Below are 17,497 nucleotides of genomic sequence, written 5' to 3'. Positions count from 1 at the left end.
AGAGAGCATTTGGCATATCTTGTGCTGCAGGATATTATGTAGCAAGGCATTGCTTTCCATGCCCAATTATCTAAAGTAAACTTGAATGTTGTTAGGTGTAACAGCCAGCAGAACTCTGTATACTTCAGCATAAAAGCCATAAACAAAAAAGTCATCCAGTAGGTAAATCCTTCCAAACACACTACAGGGTGCAGCAGACACTATTAGCCACTATCAAAAGATAGCATCCTGAATAGCAACACTGGAACAATAAAACAGATCAAGGAGACTGAAAATATAAAAAGGACTGGCTTTAATTAATCGCTTATATCAAACTGAAACAATAAATAAGGGCATCAAAAGAGCATTAGAAAGTAGAATGAAATTAGCAGAAACCAAAAACAAGAAAGTGAAAAAGGAGATTCAGCTGCTTCAGCTGTCTGTTCCAGCAGCTGGATCATAGTAAGAAGTGGTGGTGGTGGAAAGGTTTGGGGCGGGGAGCGGGCAGAAAAACATGTGGACTCTCATCTACACTGAGTATTTATTCTGTAATGGCATACTTTTAGTTACTGATTTCCAAAAGTTCCCAAAACATTCAAAAGAAAGGAATCCTATAAAAACATTACAAGGAGAGCAATTTATGGCATAAGTATTTCTGTGTTGACTGTTTAGATAATGGTTCATCAGTCAGATATCGCAACTGAAGAATAGCTTCTACTCATTTGTGGAGTTCCAAGAAACGCTACTGTTTATGGTTTATAGCAACAATGAAAAAAAAATACATAATGCCATGAAAACAGATAAAAGACATAACACATGAAAGCACCGGAAAAAATCTTAAGCATTTACAAGAAAATCTAGGCTTTCTTTACCTTAAATACTTTAAAATACTCAGGAAGTACAGAAGCAAATTTTCTGATCGCATAATCTTTGGCATCTTCATTGTTATCTAGTGCTTTGTGAATACTTCTCCAGAGAATTACGGTAATCTCCAGTAAACTTGCCATGCTGGCCACATCATTTATTGACAACACATTATTCAACACCTGAAATACAAACACTTAGATGATATTACCTTTTCTATTCTCAAATATAAATTCAGGTTAAAATAAGCTTTCAAAAAACATTGAAAATCCTTCTATTCCTTTCACAAAGGCATTGTGATTTTGTAGAGCATTAACTCCACAATTTATTCTTACTCTCTCTGTATAACCTGAGTCATCTCGCAACATTAATTTTGTTTAAGAATTTAATTGCAGAATCAAGCCAATTTATAATTAGTACTGGAACTAGGGAAGTATTCATTTAAAATAGACTTCGTATTTTTTCTATCTTATTCTAGCTACTTCACCAAATTTCTGTTATTGCAGGGCATGAAAACACCATGATGGCAGTTCTCCCCTTCTAATTCCACAGATGCCCAAGTGCTTTCCTTTATATTTGTTGTATCATTAACTGCCATGTCTCAAATTAAGATCACAGGAAAAAAGTTACCAGAACGATAAAATGGACTTTCTTACACTTGTATTCTCCTTTTCACTTTCATCATCATCATCACTATCATGAAGACTCTCTTTCATTCCTTTCTGGATGCAGGCATTCAAGCAGCGCCGAATAGTAAGCATCAATTTAGCTACATTTAAATACAATAAGAATAAAGTAGACATTTAAATTAGACATCGTGTTTGTTAGGAATGTTGCTAGTAAATGCTTCTAATTATAGTGCTGGAAAGGCAGTCTGAGAAGCAGGCAACAGAATCAAAAATAACTAGAAAAAAAGATAAAACTTCCTGGTAAAAGGAAATTGAAAAAAATGTGAAAACGTTTTATATCCTCAAGTATGAAGAAGAAATGGCAACATTATTACCATGTTCTATAATTTTATTGTTAAAATAAATTGTCTACTAAAAAAACCAACCATCTACCACCTTATCAAATCAGCATCAGAGGAAGCTCCCACAACTCCTACATTCATCTGGCATCGCTATTAATTTAATGACCTATGTTCAATAATACATCCCCTCCAGTGCCAATTCCAATTATTTATAAAAGATGTAGTAGCCTAACCACTGCACTCCTTAATGAGGAGTCCATCTCTAGATAAAAGTGAAAGGGTTACGTCCACTCTGGTGAAAGTATTACTAGCTGAAATACACTAGCACATGTCATTTCAAAACTACCTTTCCAAGGTAGTATGATCAGTCAAGGGGAAATGGCTTGGGCATTTCACCCGAGCCACTCCATACTGACTGCTTCGTTTTTATAGTATTAGAACTCCTCTGAAACAAAATTTTCCCCATTTTACTTGGTTCAGTAGCACTTTTATAAAAAGCAGCTATACTGTGTGCAGTACATAGCTTTTTCCCTGAAAATTTCTGAAGCTTTTAACAGGAACGAGTGCTTTTTAGATTTTCTTTGAACAACTTGAAAAATACTACTGATCCACAAATCCCAGATAATCAGATTATCAGACATAAATATTTTTCATCCTGTATAGACTCTTCCACATAAAGATCTCAAATCACTTGAGACACCCGAGTATTTTATTCCACTATTTCTGCATGATAAATAAATATCAACTTAGGTAGTTTTAAGATACACGTGAGGCGAAAGAAGGAAAAAGAGACCATATAACAACACCGGCTAGAGAGTATAGTACAGCACCTAAGAGCAGAAACGAAAAGCTTTGGTCTCTTCATTGTTGAAAAGCTTATGACTGTTGACAGCAGGGTTCATTGCTGGTGTCAAGCATTTCAAAAACTACAAACCAGTCTTATACTAAAACCAAAAGATCTAGCAACAACGTACCAATGTCAGGGAAAAATTGTAAAAAGCAATTACATGGTGTGATACTAGTATTTCCAAAGACTCATAAGGTTTTGTACTTTACCTATGTTGGTGGGGGCAGTATATTCATAAGCATATTGATAGAACTTTCTAGCCGCTGCTGAATTCATCTGGATTAGAGTAACACAGCGCTCACACCACACATCCTCAGGTTGGTTAATGGGAAAGAAAGAGTTGAATAAGAGATTCACTATGCGTCGTGACACAGGCCGTGAATCAACTTCAAGACGAGTCAGAAGATGCTCCATGGGACATATTTTCCAGAACTTTTAAAAGCAAGAAAAACATATTAAAGGAGTTAAAAAAACATAGAGGAAAAACCAATCACCTTTATTAAGTGTTGTCCACATCAAAAGTTTCAACAAACATAAATAGCATTTACCAGAAAAGCATCAGCATTTTTAATTTTTACCAAAATACCAGCATTTACTTGAGGTCACATATTGCTGCAACAATGCTACTTTACTGTTCTCACCCACCGCTATCTCTGATAGACTGGTAAAATTCTAGTTCAAGCAATTCCAGCTCAATATACCCACAATGTTAATTCTTCCCCATACCTCTGGAACTGCATTATTTAGTTTACAAGGCTATCACCACAAAATACAATTATTTGTCATTATGTGTCCCATTTCATATTCTCATCATAGGACAAAGTAAGACCAAATCACCTACAAGTATGGTATACACCCTAAAAACCTGTATAGAACAAGATCCTTTCCAAAATCATCATAAACCGTAAGTGCATCCCATTGTTAGCAGAGCTCTAGCTTATTTGTAACACAGTAATCGAAGGCTATGAAATTCAGAAAGAATAAAATTCTTGTTATGCCAGCAGTAATACTACTCACGTTTGTAATTTTTGTGAGAAGACCTTGAATTAATTATGCTGTGCACAAACAACAAACGCCCCCAAAATCGGGTTTCTTGGCGTTGAAAAATATTATTTTATTCTTGAGTAGAAATATTTGCAGAAGCTAGTTCTCCTGTGATTTCAAACTATGGGCATCCCTAATAGAATTATCATAAAAAGAAGGTCCTTGGACTAAGCATTAAAGTAATCCCAGGACTTACCAGAGATATATATTGCAGTTTTTAATTAAATAGGAAGTTACCGACAAAACATCTAACAGTTACTAGTTTTTGGGTTTTTTTTCTTTTAGGTAAACCTCATCCTTCCCTTAGAAGACCTGAGTCTTTTACTACATAAAAATAAAGCACAAAGTGGTTGGAAGATATCCATTATTGTCTAAAGAATGAACAAATACCTAAAAAACCCCCCTGAAGTTGAGAATTATCTCTTTCCTCTGCCTTTAACAGCAGCAAATTCAGAATAATTCAGGAAAGCCAAAAACACTGTTTGCTTGAACTTTCATACTGAATGACAAAAAACTTTCAAACAAGAATTTTTTGTACATTTAACAGCAGCATGAATACTTTGTTTTTAAAAGACTTTGTACAGAAAGTAAGAATATTAAAAAAATATTTAAAGCATAGTTGATATTGAATACAAGTTAAAAAAAGCTTGGTTGTATTTTACTATACAGACAACTGGTATTAATGGATCAAATCATGACTGTAGGTGCCAGTCCTTTAAATCATATTTGTGTATCAGATCTTATGAAGAGTTAAAACTCAGCACAAGAAGTGCTGAGTGCCTGTGAGATTACAGTGATGTAGAAATTAGTATTAAAAAATACATAATATTATAAAAATTGCACATAATCAAAGTATTAGGGGAATATGCTTGGAGAGTATTTTTAAAATAATAAATAAAAACACAAGAATATGATAGAAATCATGATTAAGATTTCAGAGTTCAAGAAATCTTTCAGAACAGCAGTTCCGTGGATCTATATTTTCTGCTGATTCTGTGAACCGAGTGATACATCTCCTAACACATGGGCACCACCAGTGTAAGGTCCAGTGTCACAGTGACACTTCTGCCATTCTACCTCAGATTTACTTGCTAAAGTCTGGCTTTAGAACCTGCTGAAGCAGAAACTTCAGGAAAAAAGTTATTTTTCAGAGTACTACTACTTATTTATAACTCTGAATGGCCTCCTCCAATTATTTCCAATATTCTTAACAACTAGAACCAATTGTCTAAGTAAATGTACAGCTCTACTTTGTTAATCTCAGGAGATCTGCAAACAGTACAAGGACACCGCTGGAAACTTTTCGTGCTGACAGTCTGAATGATAACACCTTGTCCTTGCAGTGTTTTTCTCCATTTTGCTTTCTCTGTGGACTTGCCTAATCAATGTATTGAGGTGTGTATTATGGAAGTACCAAACTTGCTGTTGCATTATTGTAATCCTTATCCTGAACATGTGTGCAAAAAAGCCAAAAGGCCTCAGTTCTGAAACTGTCTCCCATTTATCTTGTCTTCCAAGCATATTTTGGGGAATTTGGAAGGTACTGAGGTGGTCTAATCTCTATATAATGTCTTTGATGTCCTGTCATCAAAGCTGGAATGCACACATTTGGCAAGTAGGTAATTCTCATGCTTGAACCTCAAAAATCTGACAAACGAAGCATTAAAATTATTTCCTGAACAATAGAAATACACCATATGAAGTCATAGTTAGGCATGTGCCTAGCACAAGATAAGCATGTCCTAATAACTGGGCTTAGCAAGAGACAAAACCATGATTAAAATAAGATACAAAATTGAAATTAGGAAACCATTAACAGCAAAGAGTAGAGAAAGAGCTGAAGGACACTATAATGCCTAAGGCTGCACAGTATCACCCTAAATAAGAGTCCCCAGCAGAACACAAAGTTTTTTCAAAATCACTATAAAAAGATACCAAAATCCCGAAAGACATATCCACAAAAGACAAATAGAAATTGTAAAAATAGGTAAATAAAAGTAAGAAAGCAATTCAGCAAAGGCATTAAGCATTCCTAACTTGAGCTAGCCAGCTGGAAGTGTGGTGGTACCGACTGCTCTGCCCTGGCATGGCCAGGAGAGGGCAGGGAAGCCAGAAACATGCTGAGAAAAAGGTCTGCTGAGGGCTTGTGGTGCCAGCAGCCACCAAAAAATGGCAGGCAAGCCCAGGGAGGTCACTGGACTTACTAATTGTCCCAAACTAGCCAAAAATGTGGGGCAGAGCAAAAGGAGAAGAGTGTACCTGGCTCAACTAAAAGGCAAACTTTCCAGCACGTCTATAAATCTCTGCCATAAGTAACATTCAGACACAGTCCTATTTCATGTAGTTACTTTTTCTGTGAAGAATAGCTATGAAAAAGCTGGAAGCTCACCAGGACTAGTTACTATTTATTTATTTTTAAAGACTTTTCATAGACACCGTAATTTCAGTAGAATTCACAAAATCATTGGAAAGAAGTACTTCTCTACTACTACCTACAGTTGGATGAAAACCTTTAAAATGGACAGAAGTGACTTACAGCAACAGAATTCACGTCTTAGAAATATACTCAGTTATATGCTTAAATATATGAAGAGGGAAAAACCTGAAATTAAGAATATTACTACATTAAGAATTTTTTTTTTCTCCTTTTTAGAATAATGTAGTAGTCTCAAAAGGTATTTCTTTTTTTAAATAAATGCCTTGATTTTATCTCGTCTTGCTACTTATCAAGTGTCACTTATCTTACCTTAGCAGCCTTGGTAGCCTTAATTTTCAGCAACATATCAATAAAAGCCACTCGCACTTTCTCTGAATTGTCATGAAGACTGTGTTTGACTGCTGGCAGGAGCTGTTCCAGTAATGGATGACTTAGTTTGTTGTCCAAAATTATAGGTAGGCACTGCAAGAAAAAAAGATTATGGTAAAATAGACAATTTAAAGAGTAGATATGCAAAAAGATGTTGCTAAAAATTGTTGAATTGGAGCATGACACTTCTAAGGTTAAATTAAGCAGGGACAGACGCTGTGCGTGTGTATTTTTCCTGTAATATTCTTGAGTTAAAATTGATATGGTTATTTCAAATTTCCAGTGAACACTGAACTCATTTCAGATGAAGCAGCTTCAGAGCTACACTGAGGCCACAGCCTTGCCTTCTACCTGAGGGCACACTGTCAGGTACTTTTTGTGATAACAATATCAGCTCCCTAAGCTCTGCTGATTTCACATGAAAAATATGTGGTTTTTTCCCAAGTTATTTTTAAAACAGACCTTTCTTCTTATCCAGTATAGACCCTCATGCAGCTGTAGTGCAGCAAGTGAGGTTTAAAATGAAGACAACTCCAAATTAAGGCTGAATTGACACATAAACAAAATTTTTAAGTGAAAATACTGCTAAGGGAGTTATTTTTCTGTGCAAGCTATTGGTTATTTACCAGATGACAGAAAGACATATATGAACTAATCCTAACATACTGAACAATGCATGGGAGGTTGACATTCCCAGAGAAACAGTATGTAATTATATTCATCCAAACCTCAGAAATACAAAGTGGGGTACAGAATCATAACATAATTGTGGATGTCTAGGATGGGTTAAAACCAGCGACATAGAAACATATTGGAACATGCCTGCATACATTTTCAAGCCTAAGCATAACTTCTAACAGCTAAAATAACTAAATTATCTGTTCCAAACGATGTATATAACACTAGAAATGCAAAGCGGCTGAGAGTCACAAAGCCAAACGGTCACTATTTTAAAAGGCATTTGTTCATTACAAATGTATGGCTTTTATAAAACATGTGCAAAACTTGCATCTATGAGGAATTTTATTGTAAAAGTAATTTTGCAGAATAAGTAATTTCCTTGACTTCAAATGTTCCATAGTAGAAAACTGTGTATCAAGTAAAATGTAAAAATGACAATCATTATTTCAAATCTAGGAAAAAAGATTTACTTTAAAAACAGAGCATCGAACATCAGCAGATGATACATCATACGCCAGCTCTCCAGTTAGTTTTTTTAAAAGATCAGCAAGAATTGTTGGAGGAATCATCTCCCAGTATTTGGATGTTATCTGAGTAACCCCAAGTATCCCTGTAGAGCGGACAACTGGATGAGGATCTTCTAAGAGACTCTAAAGCAAACAGAAGAATAATAATGTGAGTATATGCATTACTGTGACTCTACTGCTGTTTGGCATCCTATCATAAACAAATAGTATTCCATTACCTCATGAGGTTCAACAAGGGTCCTGCACCTGGGTCAGGGCAAACCCTGGCATCAATGCAGGCTGGGGCATGAAGGGATGGAGAACAGCCCTGCCGAGAAGGACTTGGGGGTCCTGGGGGATGAAAAGCTGGACATGAGCCAGCAAAAAAATGTGTGCTCGGAGCCCAGAAGGCCAACCATATCCTGGGCTGCATCAAAAGCAGCGTGGCCAGCAGGTCGAGGGAGGAGATTCTGCCTCTCTACTCTACTGAGACCCCACTTGCAGTACTGCATCCAGTTCTGGAGCCCTCAGCACGGGAAAGACATGGACCTGTTGGAGTGGCTCCAGAGGAGGGCCACCAACATGATCAGGGGGATGGAACACCTCTGCTCTGAGGACAGGCTGAGAGAGTTTGAGTTGTTCAGCCTGGAGAAGAAAAGGCTCCAGGGAGACCTTCTTGCAGCCTTCCAGTACTTAAGGGGGCTTATAAGAAAGATGGGGACAGGCTTTTTAGCAGGGCCTGTCGCGGTAGGACAAGGGGTAATGGCTTTAAACTAAAAGAAGGTAGATTTAAACTAGATCTAAGGAAGAAATTTTTTACAATGAGGGTGGAGAAACCCTGTCACAGGTTGCCCAGAGAGGTGGTAGATGCCCCATCCCTGGAAACATTCCAGGTCAGGTTGCACGGGGCTCTGAGCAACCTGATCTAGTTGGAGATGTCCCTGCTTATTGCAGGAGGGTTGGACTAGATGACCGTAAAAGGTCCCTTCCAACCCAAACTATTCTATGATTCTACCTTTTAATCATTATGCAAATTGTCATACTATGAAAAAAATGTAACATTAATATTCCCTCAAGGCATTTTATTATGAAGCAAACTAGGAAATTTAAATCAGAAGCAAAATTAAGACAAATATTGACCAATTTTTTTTAACTAGACTTTTGAAAGTTTTTAAAAAAATTAAGTCTTGCATCTGTTACTTAATTAAGAATATTTAGACTTCTATTTACATATAAGTTTACACTAGGCACTGTTCCTATGCAACAATATAAAAACCTCTGAAATTAATTCCGTTATCTGATGTTTACGTTTTTAAAGACTATACTCAGGATTTCCCAAGCATCATCTTAATGAAAATACTATGCCTGTTCACAGCCATCTAGGCTGGTAAAGAGTTTTTTGGGTTGTTATCTCCATTATACTTCATTTCAGAAGCATTTAGTAATACAGTACTAAACTTCCATTCAATGCTTACATATTAAATGTAAAGCTCTGTTCACCAGTCCTAGGTTAAGTAAGGATTACTATCCATTACTCATGCATTTAGTCTTTCAAAAGCATCTTTCATTCACAGATTAATGAAGAACAACCACCCCAAATAGTTCATTTTCAGAACATGTCATCTGTTGTCAACATACTACAGAAATTTAAAATGTTAGTTTATTTTTGTATTTTCTGCATCAGATGCCTATATTTCCCTATGAATACTTCACAAACTTTAATTGTATCAACAGCTTATTTTTGAGTTAGTTTTGATGAAAGTTTCATTTTTAAGATTTCAGTTTCATTAAAACTTACAAAAAGTTCTTCAAACTGTTTCTGAATTTCATTGTCCATCTCTTCAGTGTTAAAACTGGGGTCACGAACAGGAAAAGCATCAACAAATAAAAATGCTGCGTTTGATCGAACTTCTGAGTTTCTGGCCTATTTCAATGAAGGAAAAAAATATTTTGACACTCAGTCAGTGAAAAATAGTTGGCCCTGTGGACTCTTAAAAGGATAGAAAGAGAGACCAGGTAACAAAACGAAGAAAAGATGAAACCATGGTATCTCAGGAAGAAACCTGAAATCTAACCATGAGACTACATTTTATTTATCAAAGACAATGATAAAAGCCTGTGCTCACTTCTCTTGTAAGGAAGAATTTTGTTCAGATTTTCGCTCCAAGTTAAAACAAACAAATGTATGAACCTGTATATATACAGTCTAATAAAACAAGCAAAGTAGGTTTAATTTTAACAGCAAGATAAGAGACAGTTCAGGGAACCTTCTGACTATTCTAATCATCCAATTTTCTTCTTCCCTTGTCATTGGAGACATTCAGATCAAAGGCAGGGAAAAGAAAAATGAGGATAACCATGTAATATTTAGAACTAAATGAACTAATGGCAAATAAAACCAGAAAAACACAGAAGAAATGAGCAACAGTTACTTCATTTACAATTCATTTTGTATTTCCCTTCTGTACCAACCCTCATATGATGGGTCACATTTCTGGGTAGAACCAAAAAATTTCAAATGCTTTGAGCCAACAAAATTAATAGTAATCCTAAATTTAATTCTACAAAGGCAAATAAAGCCCATGTATACATTCTTTAGTTAGGGACTTGTGTTTTGCTTTATTTTTCATGGATAATACAAACAGTCTAAAAGTGAACATGCTATAATTCTTAATTGAATCCTATAAAGCTGTAAAAAATCCTTTGAGCTTGTCTATATCGAAGAATTAATGCATAACAAGCTAATATGTGAATTCAGGGTGAAATAGTTTTTCTGCACTAATATTTCATATGAAAATTAATTCAAGTATGTTTTTGTGCAATAACCTAGACCTTGTCTACCATAGCCATTACAGAAAGTTAATTTTCATAAACTTTCCAAGTGCATTACACTGAATTCCATTAAGCTACACTTTAATTCTGAACTGAGTACCCACAGTTTAAATTCCTGCCTTTCATTAATTGGAATTTATCCCAAATGTATTTGCATATTCAAGCTCATAATAGAGTAAATTTTTTTCACAGAGATAGAATCGAGGACTTTAAATTCATAACCTATTTTGCTTCACACTGACTTTTCCATGCAAGAGGAGCCTATAGTTATTTAAATAACCAATGTTTCTTTACCTTTATGCTTGTGCTATTCTGAGGAACTTTCAGAACCTTTTTAAACAATAATTTTTTGTTGTTGTTCGGTTAATTTTCAGAGCTTTCTTTTAAGTTTTACCTGGTCTTATAGGTCCTGAAATTCACTTCCAATTATTTAAAAAAATGGTTTTCCTCAGTTTTAGTTAGTTTAAAAGTGTAGGATGATAAAAAAACCAACCACACTACTTTAAAGGAATCACTTCCTTCAACAGCTTGAATTCCTGGAGGAGTGGTTCTTGACTTTTTGAGCTTGATAAGAAATAGCTTAATCACTACTTATCTCACAATAAAAAATAAATATAGCTTCTTATACTAATAACCAATCACTGCACAACTGTCTCTGCTGTTTGCATGAGACTTACTTTTCATAATAAAGATATGAAAAAAGATGAGGAAGTTACATAAGGGTTTATATTATAAAATCTTAAAGTTGCATAAAGGCTTATAAAACATGTGTAGGTAAAAGCCACAAAGGAAGTTTGTGCGATCCAAGTATTTGCAAAACAAGCAATTTGAGAAGAAACAGAGAACTATGCATTATAAATATGCATTCTCAGTTTAATGATTTCAGAGATGAAATCAAGTACTTTCAACACGAACAGTTCTGCAATCCTTTGTATTCTTACAACTGAAGTATTTTTCCTTTTGAAAGGAGAGGTAAAAGAGGTCCTTCTATGAGTTCCCTTTCTGCTTTGTAACCAGTGCTCTAGAACAAGATTTGTTCTTCACTGTATTAAATTAGGGCTTTGTACACTGGCTAAAATAGATCATCAAACTGGTTATCTAAAATCAAACTGATATTTCAAGCTTTGAAGCAGAATCCATACCAGTCAGGACAATTATAAGCTTCCCTTCTTAGTTCTGTATCTTAAACTACTGCTGATTCTGAGTCACAGAAACAGTTATCTTAAAAATGCCAGGTACTTCAGCAGTTCTATATGGAAAAGTAACTATACAAAAGTCACAGAGCAAGACAGTGGCCTATCCAAAAAGAAATTTCCAAATTTTGACATTCAGTCACATACTTCCTTTCACCAATCACAAATATGGTACTTAACCATTTGGAATTCAGAATCTGTCTTTGCGCTGAATCATTACATGATTCATATAATTGCTGCATTCAATTTTTTACAATCCTCCCTTTACTGTGCTGAAATCTATGTTCACAACAGTTGGACTATTTTGCTGTATTAAAAAAAATTCTCCATGACCTATTTGATATGCCTGTTAATGTCTAAGCTTAAAGCGCTTAAGTACATATGTAGAAGCTGTCAAGATAGAAACAAAACCAAAAACCAGGAAAAAAAACCCAATCAGCCAAAACAAAACAAAAAATTTCCTAAAATTCAGATTTGTTCTAGCAATGGAACCATTAGTGATATGAAAATTATGAGTAGCAGCTGTTAAATATCTGAACCACTTCTGGAACCAGGAATTTCTCCCACTGACTTGCTGCAAATCAAGAATTAACCTTTTTTCCTCCAGACACATCTGTTATGTTTCTCCAAACAAATCTATGCAGATTTAATAAGTCTTGACAGAATGTTCTTCTGAAGTACTCTAATCTTATATTTAAGTTAAGTCCTGGGCTTTGAAAGTGAACTACCAGCTTCCATTTACAGATAGCAACTCCCTTAAGAATGGAATACCATGTTTTGCTAACCACTCTGAAATTGTTTCTGAGACACTAGTTGGGAATTTTGCTATGCTATCAAAAATCAGTTAAAAACCATATTCTTTTAAGACACAGGAATGTAGAAATTAAAGCAAGCCATGCTTTGTACCTATTATTCTCTTGCACTGAGAACATTTATGTTTCATCCAGAAGGATTCTTGCTTATATTAATTCTGAAGGGGTGGGTTCCAATCCTTAATGTAAGACCAAACGAGATACTGGTCTAGAGATGAGTCTGTCCATCTTCCCACTTCTACCATAGGGTTCTATCGAAACCAAAGAGCTCTCAACTCCTTCCTGTAACTCATAAAATCCATTTTAAACAACTTCTCAAGTTGTTTTTAAATACTTTCAACTTCTCTCTCATGTCTAGAGAAGATGCTATATGACCAATCAGTAAATGAAACTCCAGGAAATGATAAACAGCACTTAATTTGTCTGTACCAAATGGTATGTGTATGCTCTCACTGAAGGACTTTCAGAACCTCAGACAAAATAAAAGCTCTTCACAAAGAAAGAAGCTTGATCATCTTAATCATAGAGTGTAACTGAGCAGGTAAACTGCCATAGGTACCCTTTGGTCTACGCATGCAATCCACAGGAAGACATACACACTTTCCTTAAAAGTACCAGAAGTCAGAAATTTCATTCTGAGTGCTTGATTAAAAGCACATCCATAGCATGAATGTCTGTACATACAATCATGCTAGAATAAAAGATTTTCTAAAATATTCAAAATTAATTGAGCTGTATTCCAAGGCTGCTAATTAATCAGAAGGTGAGACTAAATCATTATCTGAACACTTCTGGCTTTGATTAATAAAGCACTGATCATTCCAGATATGGAAGATACAGAACTTGAAAAGAACATGATAAAGAACTTGGAAAACGGAATGCAAGTTTACACAAAATTCCCAAATTGATAAGAAGATGAGAAGACCAAACGTAGTGTTAGTGCCCCTATATACTGCAATCCTGGAAAGCAGTCCATGTACCTGTAAATAAAACTGAATTATAGATGTAAATTATATTAACAAATTAGAATAACTTTGTGCTAACTATGTCTAATTACAAATTGCAAAGTTACTCAGCTACAGCTGAAATGCTAAACACACTATTTTTTTTCGATAGCCACTTTATTTTAAAAGCAATTATTGAAAATACAACATGTGGTACGGACCCAAAACTTAGTAGTTGGAGAAAGGTAATCCTATATTCTGAAAAGGATAATTACCTTCAGTGCTCTCCAAAGGATAGGTTGATACAACCTATAGAGCATTTCTTCAACTCCTTGACGAACTTTACTTTGTTTATGAAAATAACTCAGCATCTGAGAAAAACAAAAAAACACACAATCCCAAAAACCATTTTTAACAGTACTTTCTACATTCAAGAATTGTGCAGGAGTTGTCTCATTTCATCATTCATATAATAGACCAAAGAGTTTTCCATACTATGGAAAATGATAAAACTAAACATATATAAACTAACATAAACTAAACATATAAACTATATTTTATTTAAAAAAATCTCAAAATCATGAAAAATAAATAGCTCTCATAAATATCACATTTTATAACTTTATAGATTCAATAAATCTATATACAGATCTACAACTGAGAAATAAAATCATGGCTAGAGAGTCCGTTTTCAATGCAACCACTCTTTTTTTGTTACAGTAGAAAACTGTTTTTAAAGTAACTGTCTGAAATATTTTTAAACCATGTAATTGTCAACTACAGATAAATAACCCATTTCTCTATTAAGAACAAAGGAACATTATTTGGTAACTGGAGTTTATCAAGATATAAATCTACAAACATAAATACATTTTGTATGCATTGATAAAAAGCAAGTATCAGCATTCCTTTTGACTCTGAACTGTGCTTTGTTAGCTAAAGCTCCTTTTATTTTTTGTTTCTGAATTATGCAGGGGAAAAAAAAGGAAAGCAGAAGACCAGAGCAGAATATGAGAAAGGACATCATGTAACTTGATAGGAAGTAATTCCTCCAACCAAAACACCAGACAGTTTGAAAAGAGGTTGACCCTCTAGTGGCAACTTTGAATACTTTAGGTATTCACAACTCCAGCTAGACAGGGAAGCCTCTGAATAGCACCTACAGAAACAACACTATAGTGGAAGAATCCTTTTTTTCTGGTTTTGAAATGTACTGAAGACACGATGTAAGAGCCTATGTAGCTCCTATTTATACATGAGAACGATGGATCTAACCCAGGATTAATGGCAAAACAGTACTGTTTTGTAATAGATTTCATTAGAACAGTATCAGGTATTTGCAAAATGGACATAGGTTTTATAATCAGAACATTGAACTCAGAAGGGAGAGTTGTATGTGTCGCTTTCCCATCCCCTCCTCAGTCTTTCAGTAAAATAGCCCAAACTTTGCTCAAGTGAATGACTGTGGTTGGTTACTCTCCTAATTGCTACAGGAACTTCTGGATTCTAAAGGACCATTTTAAATCAAATTCTTGCATACTGAAAAAGAATACATCATTCAAATTTATTCTGAGACCCACTCCCCTTGGGGTGGGGGAGCGAACTGGAAGGGGAAAAGCAAGGAAACTCATGGGTTGAGATACAGACAGTTCAATAAGTGAAAGAAAGGACAAAAAAAACCCCAGAAGTAGACCAATGCCCAGCCAGTCTCCAAGCAATGTCTACCTTCCCAAAATCCACTTTCCCTCAGCTGTTATTGCTGAGCATGTCATATGGCATGTAATATCCCTTTGGTTAGTTTAGGTCAGCTGTCTCGGCTGTGCCTCCTCCCAACTTCTGGCTGATCCCTAGCCTACTTGCTAGGGAAACAGAGTAGGGAAGAGAAAGCCTTGACACTGTGGAAGTACTGCTCAGCAACAGCCAAAACACCAGTGTGTTAACAACACTGTTTTAGTCACCAAATCCAAAACACGGCACCATACGGGCTGCTATGAAGAAAAGTAATCCCATTCCAGCCAGACATAGTATAGTATTTTAGTATGAAATGGAGATTTTCCACTTCATAGTAACTGATCTGATTTTGATGGTACTAGCTCATGTCACGTTTTACAGGAACTTACCTCTCTAACTTTAGAATGAACAGAAGAACTTCTGGGAAGATGAATTCCATGATGCATGAAATCCTGAATGCAGTTATATTCAAATATCTACAGTAAAAACATATACATGCTACTGTTCACACACAATAAAACAATAATAAGTACTGTAGGCTGTGCAGCAATTTATCTTTTCTCTAAAACAAACAACTGAAAATAGTCTTTGATGATATATTTACTTGGCTTCTGCTTGGCCCAAAATTTCCCATATCAGGAGCCTCTGCTTAAAGTGGTTTCCAAAATTTCAGAATATACAATTAATCCAATTCTCAGAACCAAGTTTGGAATTCAAAAGCACCTCCACATGGTAAATAAGTATTATTTGGTATCTCAAATTTGGCTGTAGTATTGTTGCGATGCTGTAATTACACTTTTGATCATCTCCATGGAAAGCCACAAAAACTAGACAAATATTTAAGCTACCAAATATAAAGACTGCACATACTGCATAAAAGGTTCAATAACTCAGATAACAGTGTGTTTACAAAAAACATTGTGTATATGCATAATTGCATGAAACAATACTTCAGCAGCAGAATTAAAGGTGCTTAAATGCAACCACGCTGATCACAGGGAGCAAACATTCAAAGCATGACACGCTCCTGATGATGCTGAAGAGGCCCTTTCCTTAGGGAAATAATTCCTTAAGTCTTGCATAGGAACCTTTAGAAGGTTGAAAAGTTATGTATCTTCTCCACTTTGAAATTCAAAACTATCCAAATGAAATTGCATACATAGTATTACCTCTAAGAATTCTCCTGAAACTTTCTTCCAGGCCCTGAAGTAAACTTCTGAAATGTATTCCATCAAGGATCTGTATTAACAAATAGGAAACACTTTCAAGCAAGCATCATAACGGTATATATGTGCAATTCATAAAGGTAACAACATGAAGTTTTTTATAAGTACCAATATAATTCTTAGTTCTGTCCATTGACACTCTTTTTGGAAGAAGAAAGTACCTTGAAGGTCTACACTGATAATTATGGAAAAACAAACTTAACTGTTAATGAACCCAAGCACTATTAAAAAACACAGGAAATATTTATTATGGTTGGAAAGTCAAAATCTTAACACAGATATTTTATCATTTCTCTCACAATGAATGCCTTAAATTCTTTATAAAAAGATGTACAGGTATACATTATTCTAACTGAAAGCATTAGAAAGCCTCTAATTTATTTTGAAGAATTACTTCTGTAATTTTTCAATGAATAATCAAAGGAAAAAAAAAAAAATCCACGTTTTTCATTCATCAGTCAAGTTCTCAGGTTATGATAACTTCTTACTAGAATGTCTCCATATAGAATCTTGTCAAATTAAATTAGAGATTGCTCATGGGAAAAAATAAGAACACCTTACAGAAGCAGAAATGGACCTGCAATTCTCACACAAACACTGCAAGTAATGCAGTACTGTTTATATGAAAGCCATTTGCTTTAGCTAACATTAAATAAGCATTTTACTACACTCATAATTGTATACATAGGCATGCACAGAGCAACTATTAAATGAAGTTGCTGAAACAATACGGTAGTTATATTTAGCAGATCTGAAGGTCTCTGGATTCTGATGTATTTTATCAATATACTAGGTATTTTAGCGCGTGACACAAACAAGATGTTAGCCAAGATCTTAACGGCCATTAAGAACTCTAACTGTGATGCATACCTTGGAAAAAATTGTAATTGGTTTTTAACAGTTCCATGTATCATTTTAATGAAGTTTACATTCCAGCTGAATAAAAAGCTCAAGAATCTTCTTCCCTGTTGGGTGAGGAAAAGAGGAAAAAAAAAAAGTCAGTCAGACCCCAGAGGAATACCCAATTTAAGAGCCACCTCAAAAATCAGTAAACACAGAGCT

General features: G+C 35.1%; 1 protein-coding gene across 1 annotated transcript in view; it reads right to left on the bottom strand.

The window, feature by feature from the left end:
• Positions 1-17,497, bottom strand: part of NCAPG2 (non-SMC condensin II complex subunit G2) — a gene marked incomplete at both ends in the record, with an annotated part of 47,979 nt that overhangs the window by 16,813 nt on the left and 13,669 nt on the right. The window contains 10 exons of the mRNA XM_081996524.1: positions 852-1,025; positions 1,500-1,612; positions 2,870-3,092; positions 6,451-6,603; positions 7,662-7,841; positions 9,496-9,621; positions 13,754-13,849; positions 15,599-15,685; positions 16,379-16,448; positions 17,306-17,400. Coding sequence (XP_081852650.1) covers positions 852-1,025; positions 1,500-1,612; positions 2,870-3,092; positions 6,451-6,603; positions 7,662-7,841; positions 9,496-9,621; positions 13,754-13,849; positions 15,599-15,685; positions 16,379-16,448; positions 17,306-17,400 — 1,317 coding nt within the window. The remainder of the gene's footprint in view (positions 1-851; positions 1,026-1,499; positions 1,613-2,869; positions 3,093-6,450; positions 6,604-7,661; positions 7,842-9,495; positions 9,622-13,753; positions 13,850-15,598; positions 15,686-16,378; positions 16,449-17,305; positions 17,401-17,497) is intronic.

The sequence above is a fragment of the Phaethon aethereus genome (assembly GCF_964289735.1).
Source record: "Phaethon aethereus genome assembly, chromosome: 2".
Classification (NCBI taxonomy): Eukaryota; Metazoa; Chordata; class Aves; order Phaethontiformes; family Phaethontidae; genus Phaethon; species Phaethon aethereus.
Note: the sequence above shows the minus strand (reverse complement) of the source record. Positions and strands in the feature narration are given on the sequence as shown.